This window comes from Macrosteles quadrilineatus, unplaced genomic scaffold (assembly GCF_028750875.1).
Source record: "Macrosteles quadrilineatus isolate MER2022 unplaced genomic scaffold, UCM_ALF_1.0 Scaffold_3__2_contigs__length_128488019, whole genome shotgun sequence".
Taxonomy (NCBI): domain Eukaryota; kingdom Metazoa; phylum Arthropoda; class Insecta; order Hemiptera; family Cicadellidae; genus Macrosteles; species Macrosteles quadrilineatus.
Window position 1 is genome coordinate 11,989,268 of NW_026542596.1, and position 12,504 is coordinate 12,001,771.

Consider the following 12,504-nt stretch of genomic DNA (forward strand, 5'->3'; position numbering starts at 1 on the left):
ATAATGTTTTCCAATAGGATAGTAAAGTTACACCCGGAAACAAAGATTTTGCAGAAGATTTAGAGGAGAAAAAAGGGCTGTTTTACAGTCAGCATGATGAAAATATGATTTTCTGTGTGGTTTTAACCTATTTTTAAGATACTTTATGGTCCACTCCTTCAATTGGGTGGAACGGTAATATTCCTTGTCAAAAAATGTCTGATATTGTAATGTTTTAGGAAAGGTATAGTCCTCAATTACAATTCTTCTTATATTTTTTAGCAATTATATCTTCATGATTTTATAATATAAATTGAATCAAATTGTAAAAATCCTCAAATTCAGTACCCGTGGATGGATATTATCCCATTGGGGAAGGAATTAATGCACTGCCTGCAGGCACCCTCTTTCGGCAATTAATTTTACTGAATTTGTAGACTTTTACTCTAATTGTTATGGAAAGAAAACATTAGGTAATAAATTAATAAGGGTTTCGCCATTTTATTCACAGTATAATTATCTACAAAAAAGTGGTAATTGGATAGTCAAAGTGGTAAAATTTAAAAAATAAAATTATATAAAGATTATAAAATTAACAATTTTTAAAACAGTTTTTCAAAGTAAACTTGATTTGCAAAATTCCAAAATTAATCAATCCACCAAATTACACTACTATTATGAAGTTCAATTGATTCCCTACGTAGAAAAATCACAAGTTGTTTACTTTTATAAGTAATAACATAGAAAAAAATTGTTTGTTTTACCTTACCGCAGCTGATTTTGGGTGATATCTGGTTTCCATGGCAACACAACCTCGTTTGTTATTCCCAAAAATAAATGAGTAAATGCGCAAAACAAGAAGAAAGATATAATCATCATAAAAGTAAGAAGAAACGAAAAGGGGGGAAAACAATAATAAATAACTAGTAGCACTGCGTAGTCACGACACGAGTGGCACTCGTAAGCCAGCACCAATGGGTTTAAGATTCCTTTCTTTAGATAATTGTTTCCTATCCTCTAATAAAAGTTTGAGAAAAATATTATTCAAAATCAAAATGTAAAACCTAAGGTCAAATGGAATTACACATCTATTTAAAGCAGAGCATTACACTCGCCTTATTCACCTAAACTATGCATATTATGTTTGTCAATTGTTTTTTAACAAATATTTCTGTTTCAGATATCAGATGTTCCGTACCCATTCACCAGTGTGAAGGAGTACGAGGCAGTATCAGAGCCCCTCTGGGTGCTACCTGGGTGCCCCAGACAGCCCATACCAAGCTGACAGCACCCACACTGATCACTCAGATGGGTACTGTTATTACACCCATGGATGATAGCCAACTTGTCAAAAAAGATAAGAATAATGCTCTGCAAACAACAAAATCAAGAAAAAGTATAAAGTATGAATAAAACATAGTTGTTTTATAACTTGATGATTTTTTCTCAGTCATAACTTTGTGTATCATTCAGATACCTCATTATTTAGATGTTTCTAAGATAGACATGATTATTCTATTATAATAATAGTACCAGGGGACTGAGCATTGCTCGTGGTGTTTAATTTGTTCAAGAGGTAGGAAAAATAAAACATAGGCATACATATTATGTACAATTTCCATCTAATCTATACTATTATAAAATTGAGGTGGTGTATGTCTGTCTGTCCGGCTGTCACGACTAAAATACTAAACCGACACTGAGACAGTTCAAGGGTACACTTCCATATCTGTTGGCACAAACAACCGAATGAGTAATATTGTTTATTCAATTGTTTAATTCGATATATCGTTTGGTTGGTTAGGTTTGGTTAACCCTAACCTAACTAACCAAACGATATATTGAATAATCGATATATCGATCGATATTTTCATTCGGTGTTGTGCCAACAGATATGGAAGTGTACCCCAAAATTAAGCACAAAAATTGTCCACATACCTAGGAAGGTCATGGGACTATTCACTTCCCTATGCCCCTTGGATGTCAAAAGTTTTGAGGTGAGGTTTTCAAAAGTAAATTTTAATTGGTCTCCATGGAAGCATGAGAAAATTCACAAACTTTGTTTACCTTTGCGTTGACGTTGACATTTTAATATAAACAGTCAGAACTGCTTAATGCTTATTTCCCAATTACACACAGCTGATCCAAACAATAAAATAAAATATTTTACACAACGATGTGGTAGGTTTATTTATGTCATTGATTAAGGAAATAAAAAAAGGTTTTATAACCGTAAGTTATAAAACTTATGTTAGCGATATATTTTATTTTAATGTAAACAGTAGGAAAATTAAATGTAGGTCATTCTTATTTGTAAAAATTGGTGGCTTCTTGTTTATAAATTCGATCTACCTAAAGTGTTTGGATTAGGCGGTATAGTACATATTCCCGTTGCGAAGCACGAGTACAGCAGCTAGTGATATTATAAAATACAGTCAATCAATCATATCAATTATCAATTATTTAAGATGGGGGACGCCACTATGTGCGTATTTTAACCCAAATATGAGTGTAGGATAAGTGGCACGATCTTGTAGTCTTGTTAGTGACTAAGGCCGACATGTTCCTTAGACACAGATGTTAATTAATAGCCATTACAGCTAATGGCAACTAAGGGACCTACAGTTTATAGTGGAATCCGAACCAGATTTTTTTTCTTGTAATTTTTACGAATTGGTCTAATAGTCAGGATAGTACTGCGGATAGTCGTAGTACTCACTAGTGCGGACGTTAATCCACACCAGGGAGCATCGCATCCACAGTGCATGCCTATAATATCCACAATTCGTGACCTCCTAGTAGCTGGATTACAGGACGACGCCACCCGTCCCATCCAGTCTAAGATATGTAATAAAACCAATGATAATAACATTTTATCTTTTCAACATATTGGTGCTATTTAGGCTTTACAAACATTATTTACACAACCCTGGTCTCCCGTCTTTGAAAACCATTGTAAATAAAAATGCATTAGTGACGCCAGCAAAAAGACCTAAATTAAAAATCTGCATTTAAAAATAGCATACTACAACTGGGCCATTATATGAGGCTGTAACAAGGTCTATTCAATCTCATGGCATATTTGATCATTTATTGGACTATAATTTGACATGGGGTTTCATCTGTCAATCAATTGACCAAGCCAATAGACGTACAGCTTTGTGTTAAGCTTACAGAAAATTTTACCAAAACCAAAACCAATGAATTTCACTTATGATCCAAGGTACTCTTAGAAATACATTTAAAATGTAGTGAAACATAAAAATAAATCTGCACATATAAATAGCCTACTCTAAATACTCTAGGATATGGTTTTAGGGTAGATATTTTCAAAGGCTAAAATTTAAGGGTCAATTACTATCAATTATTTAAGATAGGGTTGCACTATGTGTGTATTTTACCCAAATATGAGTGTAGGATGAGTGGCACGATCTTGTATATTGTTTAGTGACGAAGGCCGACATGTTCCTTGAAGGTATGATTCATTGGTTTATTTTTTGTGGGCTTAACTCACTGTGTTTGATGTTTTCCAGGACTCACAGGTGCAATGAGACACACACACACACCTCAATAACAATTTTTCTTAAAACAATACGAGGTGTTAGCCGTCCTACGTACGGGAGTAGTCAGTTAAAACTGTGTATAAATCAGAACAGCTAGCTTACACGTATAAAGACAAATTTTATAGCAGCCTACGGTAGAAAGAGTAATTATCAATGAGAAAGTGTATAGGCCTAGTCAACGATATCAACCTTCCAATTCCATCGCATACCTGCCTCTTCCATAATCAATATCAACACAATACAATTACTCATACTATACACAATTTCCAGTAGGCCTGAATAGAAACTCCCTAAAATAAAACGAAAACATCAAAATTCACAGCACACATAATTATAACGTTGGTGTCCTGATATCATTAAACGAATCGTCCACACATATCCTTTATATCAATTTCACTGCATCAATTGCTATTAAATAAGTGTAAACAAAGAAAAGTAAAAAACAACAACATATAGTTTGTTTTGGTAATCAGTTGAGTCAAAAATAAAATAATATTCATTTTAACTAAAGAACTGGTCACATGTTGAAGGAATTTAAAACGTAAAACACGCTAGTAAAGCTAGTGACGTAATTAATTGTCTATGTTTATTATCCATTCCGTTATCAGTTCTAATATCCTTAGTAATTAAACCACCCTCATTGAATCAATGTACACCGTAATTGCCCATTCATTTTATTTAAACTATAAAATATTCAGGGCCTCCAAACGTAACCACAACTAAACACATGCCAAACAACTTTTAGATTTTCTTAAAAGGATGGTTAGTCTAATTGCAGTATCCTAGGTCAATGATGACGTTGTGCTCAATCTATGTCATTCATATTTGTATATCGTATTTGGATAAAACCCGTCTGTGTTGTGGTGGTAATTTAAAATTGTATCCTGAGGATTCTTGATATCCTTCTTTATGACATCAATATTTCCGGGCCTAATCCAAACAACGTTTTCATTATTTAAAAATTGATTTGTAAACAAACCAAGATGAATTAAAACGTGTAAAATGTGTTTTCCTACCTTTTCTAAAAAGGTTTAGCAGTATAATAATTTTCATATCCTTTTTTAAGACTCGTGTACAGAGCCTCGACTTGTATACATCGATGGTGTACTTTTCTCGGTGGTCTACTAATCTTACTTATTTCCTAAAAATCAATGACAAATCAGAGTAAATAAAATAACCTCATAGTTCTACAGAGCATGGTTTATATTTAACCAGCTGTTAGTTAAAGAAAATTATATCGCACTAAAACAAACCGAAAGATTACAAAGATTTATTTAAAAAATCCTTTGAACATCCTAGTATTTTACCTATGTATATTTAAACAATCTGTCATCCTCTTATCGAAGGATTGAACGTATCAATGATTAGCATTACACATAGTATAAATACGTCAACCCTTAGTATGTCTTTTAATTTTATCCAAATGCTGAATTTGTGTTACAAATGCTGAATGTTTACAGCTGTTATGTTAAACAAATTATACTACACCAAAAGCTTAGTTTAGAATCTTAGCGTCGGCTGCTAGACTTTTCAAAATTAAAACTTAATTTCTAAATAACTGGAACCCTAAACTAAAATTAGGCTTCGACATTCCCTTGTTCTCAAAATTATCTTTCTTTCAACACAAAATCATGAAAATCCGTCGAGTGGTTGATTCAGAATCGTGAAATAAAAAGACACTGTTTCGTTTTAATATTATAGATTTTTATCCATGCTATTGTAGTTTTTTGTAAAATAATGGCCCAAACCTTGATAATTTACTAACCAAAAGTTATTAATCTTTTACTAGATAGCATTATAATTGACAGCCCAAATGCAAATTGTATAGGGCCAAAATCAATTCTACTTGGTATCCAACCAGCGACCTTCAGATTTGAAGTCAAACACTATAACCCCTCAGCTATCTTAACACTTCATTTGCCAGACATAGGCATCAGGGGACTCAAATATCTAAATAAAAAGACACATTTGTATAAGGCACAGCTCTTTTTAATCTTGTTATAAAATGCATTAGCATAAATATGGATAGACTAAATCACTTTACAGATTATCACTATATAGGTATTTACAACATTAAAGCAAATTAATACATTATCATACCTTACATTTGACTGATTCATTTTGACATCATACAAAAACATAAATGGATTGCAAAATTGTATTTTAACCTGAATGATTTACATTAACAATTCTTGTGAACCAAGAATAACTATATTGTATTTTTTCTCTTGCACCATCTAATGACAGTCATATGAGTAAATGGTACAACATGATCAACACTTAAAACTAACACATTTGGTTCTAAATTACAGTCTCACAAAAACAATCATATTCAACATGCACGTACGTAGTAGGAAAGGTAAAAACTTGGAAATATCAAAATGTCACTAACAGTTAAACCAAACACTATAACACTTGTGGGCTTATAAATTACAAAGTTATGTACAAAATTATAAAATGAGTTGACAGTTCAATAAATACAAATAGTGCAGTAAAAATAAGAGAAAAATTCCATAAACCTAAAAAAAATTAGCACAACCGGGGAATTTGGTACAGATGTTGGTTGTACCTTCCTTTGAACATACTAAAAGTCCCCTAAAATTGAAGCTGTGCTACGGCCGCTATATTGGAAAATGGCGGCATATTTCTGTATTTTCGCTATAGTGACTTTATTATTAGAGATACAGGAAAATGCTAAATGTACAAAATGTAGGTCATATAAAAAATACACATTTTTTGTATTTACCATCTTTCTCTAAACCCAACGGTTTTTGAGTTATTTGTTATTAAGTATATTATTTCTTTTTCTATTTATCAAAAATAGGTGAATCACATGGAAATTGACCGTTACTTTAAAGGATTTTGATAATTTATCCCATTTAGTTAAATAGTGTGATACTATAAAATCTTTTAAGCTTATTTTATGAGTAAAACAACTCCGCCACAGCAAACCTGCAGACTCAGCAAATTTCCATTTGATTGGATGTTTTATTAATTGTATATAAATAAAATTAGATTCAACAGGTACCTAGGTTTGCTGCTACAGGTAGGTTAGTAAAATATCAATAACTTAGTATAAAATAATTAATTTTCCAAGTTTGATCATAATAAATCTATAAACAAAACAAACTGCAACAGTTAACTAATTCATAATAATAGCATGGTAGCTTAAGATTTACAATTTAAAAATTTAAATATACAAATTTTGGTTGTGTTTACTAAAAATATGGCGATTATTAGTCACGATTCGAATACTAACCGAAGGGGTTTTCAAAAGGAGATGAAGCAAGTAATTTAAGTACTGTAATATTAACTCGTACCAAGTATCGGAAATATTGTATGCAGTGAGGAAATCAACCATATTTTTTAAACTCATATTAATATTTTATACTCATTTTTACCCATTTAATAAATTAACATTTTAATATTTTGATGACACTACCACTATCACTCTGATATCAACTAAGTGGGATGAATAATTGTCGTAAACCTTGAAGGTAACCATCGATTGCGATGGGTTTCACCGATATTTGATAAATAAAACTAACTATACTATACCATACTTAATTAGTCACCAACATGAACTAGACACGAAAAACACCCTTCCAAATTTACAATGGGATGTCAAGTATAGTTAGTTAGTGTGGTGGTGCCATCAAAATATTAAAATGTTAACTATTAAATGGGTAAAAATTGCAGATAAAATATTAATATGACTATTGCGTACTTTACAAAATATGGTAGATTACATTACTGCATACAATATTTTCGGTGCTTGGTACGAATTAATATTACTTTAATAACAGGCTCCATCTCTTTTTGAAAACCCATTTGGTTAATATTCTAATCGTGACGAATAATCACCATCTTTTTAGTAAACACAACCAAAATGTGTATATTCAAATTTGTTTATTGTAAATTTAAAACTCCCATGCTATTCTTATGAATTAGTTAACTGTTGCAGTTTGCTTGTTTATAGGTATATTTTGATCAAACTTAGAAAATGTGTTATTTTATAGTAAGGTATTAATATTTTACTTAAAAAAAACACACTATAATAACCTACCAGTAACAGCAAACCTAGGTACCTGTTGAACCTAATTTTATTTATATACATTTTTTAATAAAACATCCAATCAAATGGAAATTTGCTGAGTCTGCAGGTTTGCTGTGGCGGAGTTGTTTTACTCATAAAATAAGCTTAAAAGATTTTATAGTATCACACTATTTAACTAAATGGGATAAATTATCATAATCCTTTAAAGTAACGGTCAATTTCCATGTGTTTCACCTATTTTTGATAAATAGAAAAAACTAAATATACTTAATAACAAATAACTCAAAAACCGTTGGGTTTAGAGAAAGATGGTAAATACAAAAAATGTGTATTTTTATATGACCTACATTTTGTACATTTAGCATTTTCCTGTATCTCTAATAATAAAGTCACTATAGCGAAAAATACAGAAATATGCCGCCATTTTCCAATATGGCGGCCGTAGCACAGCTTCAATTTTAGGGGACTTTTAGTATGTTCAAAAGGAAGGTACAACCAACATCTGTACCAAATTCCCCGGTTGTGCTAATTTTTTTTGGGTCAAAACATATTTTTACTGTACTAAAAAGCGAGGTGTGAGATCACCGTGAGTGGTCTAGACCTCCGAGACCTTGACATATGGCTGGCAACGCTTCACTCCTCACACATGGTAACAACAGTAACTCCCTACCCAGCACTGTGATAGGCTGGCTACTGTGGTACTCGATCAGTTCACCTGCAAAAAAGTGCCTCATTAAGAGTTATACAACATTTCGTAAGTCTTTTGGAATTTACCAATCTGAAATGGGGACTTGGCGGACTAGCCTGCGGATTAGTATTGGTGTTATCCTACTAATATTATAATTGAGAAAGTTTAGATGTATGGATGGATGGATGGATGTTTGTGACAAGTAAACGCGAAAAATTCTAAACCGACAGGGTTGAAATTTGGTATGATGATAGCTCACATTCCTGATTAACATGTAGACATATTCTTATCTCAAAACTCCTTTCGAAGGACGGGTACTCTCAATATAAATCAAAATGAGCCTTTTTTATCACTGCAGGGGAGGATCCAGAAATAAATTTTTGGGTGGGCTCGATAAGAATACAGAAGGAGTTTGATCAAGGAATGGGGGGTTTGGCGGGGTTTTTCACAAAATAGTGAGTTAAATGTTTTTGAGGACATCTTAGTAACAAGGCAATCAGTAAATAAGGTAAATAGATTAGTCATTATATCAGTAGGTATTAGTAATAAGATAGTTTTGAAATAACTACCAACATTTTCGGTAGGCATGGGCCTACCTGGCCTACCCTCTAGAGCCGCCCCTGGCACTGATTTATTTACAGTAATTGAAAATCATTAGAACAATGATAATAACATACGAGCTGCTATACCCGTGCTTTGCAACGGGGAGAAAATGTGACCTAGACATCAATAAAGGTGTATAAGTGGTGCTGATGTGTGTTTTAACCCTAGAGCTGGCTTGTGCCCAATATCGGGCAATTTACGCCGCGGCTAAAATGGCAACGTCACTGAAATTTTTGATTTTTGATTGAAAATGAAACAAATTTCACTTAATATAGTATTTATTCGGTTCAGAAATGAATAATCTGTCGATTGATGTGCATTTCAACTATTTGGACACCTTTGGGAAAACTTAAAACTCTATGTAATAACACATCAGCTGACGACATTGTCATGATGACGCAGTGATCTGTTGTTGCTTATTTCACGTTGTGTTTGGTTAGTTTCGGTGTTATGGCGTTATAAGTTTTATTTTTTATTGAAATGTGAGTAGATTTCACTTCAAGATTGTTACTACCGTGACCGATCTAATTATGTTTGCGTACCTAAAGAGTTGTGAGCGATCTGGTTGGTGTTAAGGAACTGGTAATGGCCGTTGGAAGCGTCCACGAGGTAGTGTTTGCAGCGGTCTGTGTCCTTGTAGCTGATGGCGTAGCCCCATATCCTTTCAGACACCCGGACAAGAAAACACCCGACAGGCATGGGACTCAACAAGGCTTCAGCCTCTTGCCGTGAGATCAGTCCTGTAACATCAGCCTGATGAAGTACATTGCAACAGATTATATTTGCAAAAGATTCTTGCTACACGTCATACCACTTATTTGTCAGTTATAGCAACTTGGAACCAACCTCTGACATTTCCCACCCAGCCTGAAGGCATGAATGGGCCAGACAACAAAAATGGAAACAGAACACTGGCCAACTTGGTCTCCTGGCAGTTTACCGGCAACTCCAGTTCATACCCATCCCAATTGACATGATCAACTATTAGTGAAGACTGAAGAGAGTTATTTCACCGAAAAGATAAGGAACGTTCCTGACTATTATTGCAAAGTAACGGCAATTCCCATCTATATCAGGTAATCATTACGCTTAAGAAATTATGTGGTACTCCTTGAGCTAAAACACTTTGTACTTTAGTAATAATCATCTTGAAAACAAGTTTCCAAACATTAAATATTGGATGTTGAAGAGTTGTCCATAAACAACATACACCATTTCACTGCAGAAATCACAGAGTCTGCGTTTCATTATTGCACAATTTTGGTTACAGGAGAAATATTCTATAGATTCTTGGCTTACCATGGAACCATGGAGCTACAGTGTTTCTGTGTCGTTCTAAGCCAGCTCGTCTTGCAAGCTCGCTGGATCGGAACCACTCTATGATGGCTTCTTTACTTGGAGGTTTTGGGTTGGCGAGATCCAACTGTTCAGGTGTCAGTGGTTTTATTGGAGTGGGACTGTTTGGTTGTGGCACATCCATTTCAACATCCATCACAGACGCTCTTCTGTGTTCTTCTCTTGCGATCCTAGCAATCTCTCTAATCTTCTGCTCTGCTTCTTTGGCTTTCTTTTCTATAACAATGTTTTAGATTAAAATAATAATCCCCCAATTTAAGAAACATTTGATCAAATGTTAACACTAGAAAAGTTGAGAAGTAAAATAGTTGAAATAGAAATAATACATAATTTTGATTGAACATTTTAGTTTTTATTTTGTAATGATGGGGTTTACTTTGTTATTTAGACACCTATGCGACTTACTTCTTGTCATAGTAATTTAATACCAGTGATGGGGACTGGCTAGTGGCTAGAATAGTAATGGGTGAAGTAAAAGAACATATTGAGAGTGCCAGATTACCTTGGCTGAAACTGGAGCTCAAGGAAAACCCTTGTAAATGAAAATTTACAGTGGAGCTAATGAATCCAGCTAAGCATAACAAAAAAAAACACTTTAAGAAGTTAAAACAGTTAGGGTGATTACCAATTTGGAGTGGCATGATTAAAAACAACCTACATTTTGCAGAATTTTTTCTGTATTACTAATAATTTATGGCATTTTATTTAAGGAAATATACATAATTTTCCAAGGGCACCAAAGTGCATCCTCATGGTGAAAATAACCGATTTAAAAACATTTTACTAATATGTAAATAACCATAGATAAAACAAGTTTAGTAGGTAGGCTACATACAATTCTGAACTAATTTCTCCTATTTTATCCTCATACTGTAGCATATGGAGAAAGTATTGTTTTCGTCAAAATTTTTGAGTTTGAGTTTTTGTATATCCGTTTTGAGTCCCCCTGAACATAATTTTTTTATTCAGATTTTTAATGGTGATTTTCCCATAAAATAACGGAAAAATCAGATTTTTTAGAAAATGGCCTGAACGATTTTGATAAAGATTTAGTATGTTATTGTTATAGTCCTGAAAATTCTGAACAAAATGATACAAATTCTCTTTACGTAAAAATTTTAGTTCAAAAATTATTATAACCAATGTCATTTCCCTATAAAAGACCCATAAAATAGCTAAACGGCGGATTTGAGGAAAAAAGCCGGTTTTGATTAAAGTTTTTGGGTTATGGGCCTTATAATTCTAAAGAAAATAGTGCAACCCCTGTTAGCTGTAACATTTACTGCTCAAAAGTTATTGCAACTTTTGTGATTTTCCCTCCCACCCATGATAAAGGTTGTTGACAAGCTAAAGGGAGAAAGTATGTGTCAGATTGCTGATACTGTTTATTAGGTACTGTTGGCCTACGTATAAAACAGGCACTCACAGATCTCCTTCTAACCAAGACATAAAACAACACACATTTAATAACCAAAACACTTAAAAATAAAATGCAGTTCCTTGAAAGAAGTGTTTAAGGTAAAGTGGAACTTCAAATTACTCTTATTCTTTTAACCATCAATCTTTGTTATCCATCGTCTCAGAATTGCTTATTTTGCTATTTTTTTATAGTAATTTATGAAGGAGTTCCTGTTACCCTATTCTATTTTGTTCCCTGTTATCTATTCAGCTGTCATGGCCTTGGTCCCAAGAGTCAAGGTTAACAGAGCTTAAACTGTATGTTCAAGGTCAGATCGTAAATGGCTCAGTTACAATTTGTTGCTAATTGTTTGTGAGTGCAGAGGATTCACTCAATGAAAGATTATAGAACCTGTCTCATTGGCTCAGGTTATAAATTTCATGTGTATTACCTTGTTCTTTCCACACTTGTTCGTGTTTGTGCTCTGCCTCTTCTGCTTCTTTGGCTGCTTCCAACTTTTTCTTCTGAATGCCTTTGAAGATCTGTGACGTCCTCTCTTCCATGACTTTCTTTTCCCACATGGCTACTCTCTGAGAAACTTTATGAGGCTGAAAATATAATTATATTTATTAAAATGTACGAAATAATAAATAGTTAATGTTACATCGGTTACATGTTTAACTTTTGGCTGAGTATGCCTATCAAATACCACCTGTATTTCACTAAGTCAATTTCGACTTTGACAGCTTCAACAAATTCCTGCTTTATACAGAACATGTTTCTGGCATTACTATTTTATTCAGATTTTATTATTTATTTTATCCATATCCATCTATAATATTATAAAATCGAGGTGGTG

The 12,504-nt window shown here is 33.3% G+C and overlaps 2 protein-coding genes across 3 annotated transcripts in view; one reads left to right on the top strand and one right to left on the bottom strand.

Annotated features, from left to right (window-relative positions):
• The window catches only part of LOC128989002 (U3 small nucleolar RNA-associated protein 14 homolog A), a 7,557-nt gene extending 6,293 nt beyond the window's left edge, over nt 1–1,264 (top strand). The window contains exon 5 of the mRNA XM_054410855.1: nt 1,160–1,264. Coding sequence (XP_054266830.1) covers nt 1,160–1,264 — 105 coding nt within the window. The remainder of the gene's footprint in view (nt 1–1,159) is intronic.
• Nucleotides 1,265–5,509: 4,245 nt separating this feature from the next.
• The window catches only part of LOC128988703 (SH2 domain-containing protein 4A-like), a 108,898-nt gene continuing 101,903 nt past the window's right edge, over nt 5,510–12,504 (bottom strand). For both annotated transcript variants that reach the window (XM_054410263.1, XM_054410264.1), the window contains exons 5-9: nt 12,097–12,253; nt 10,190–10,462; nt 9,433–9,630; nt 8,169–8,314; nt 5,510–6,028 (exon numbers count right to left, since the gene is read on the bottom strand). In XM_054410263.1, coding sequence (XP_054266238.1) covers nt 8,181–8,314; nt 9,433–9,630; nt 10,190–10,462; nt 12,097–12,253 — 762 coding nt within the window. In that variant the 3' untranslated portion in view covers nt 5,510–6,028; nt 8,169–8,180. The remainder of the gene's footprint in view (nt 6,029–8,168; nt 8,315–9,432; nt 9,631–10,189; nt 10,463–12,096; nt 12,254–12,504) is intronic.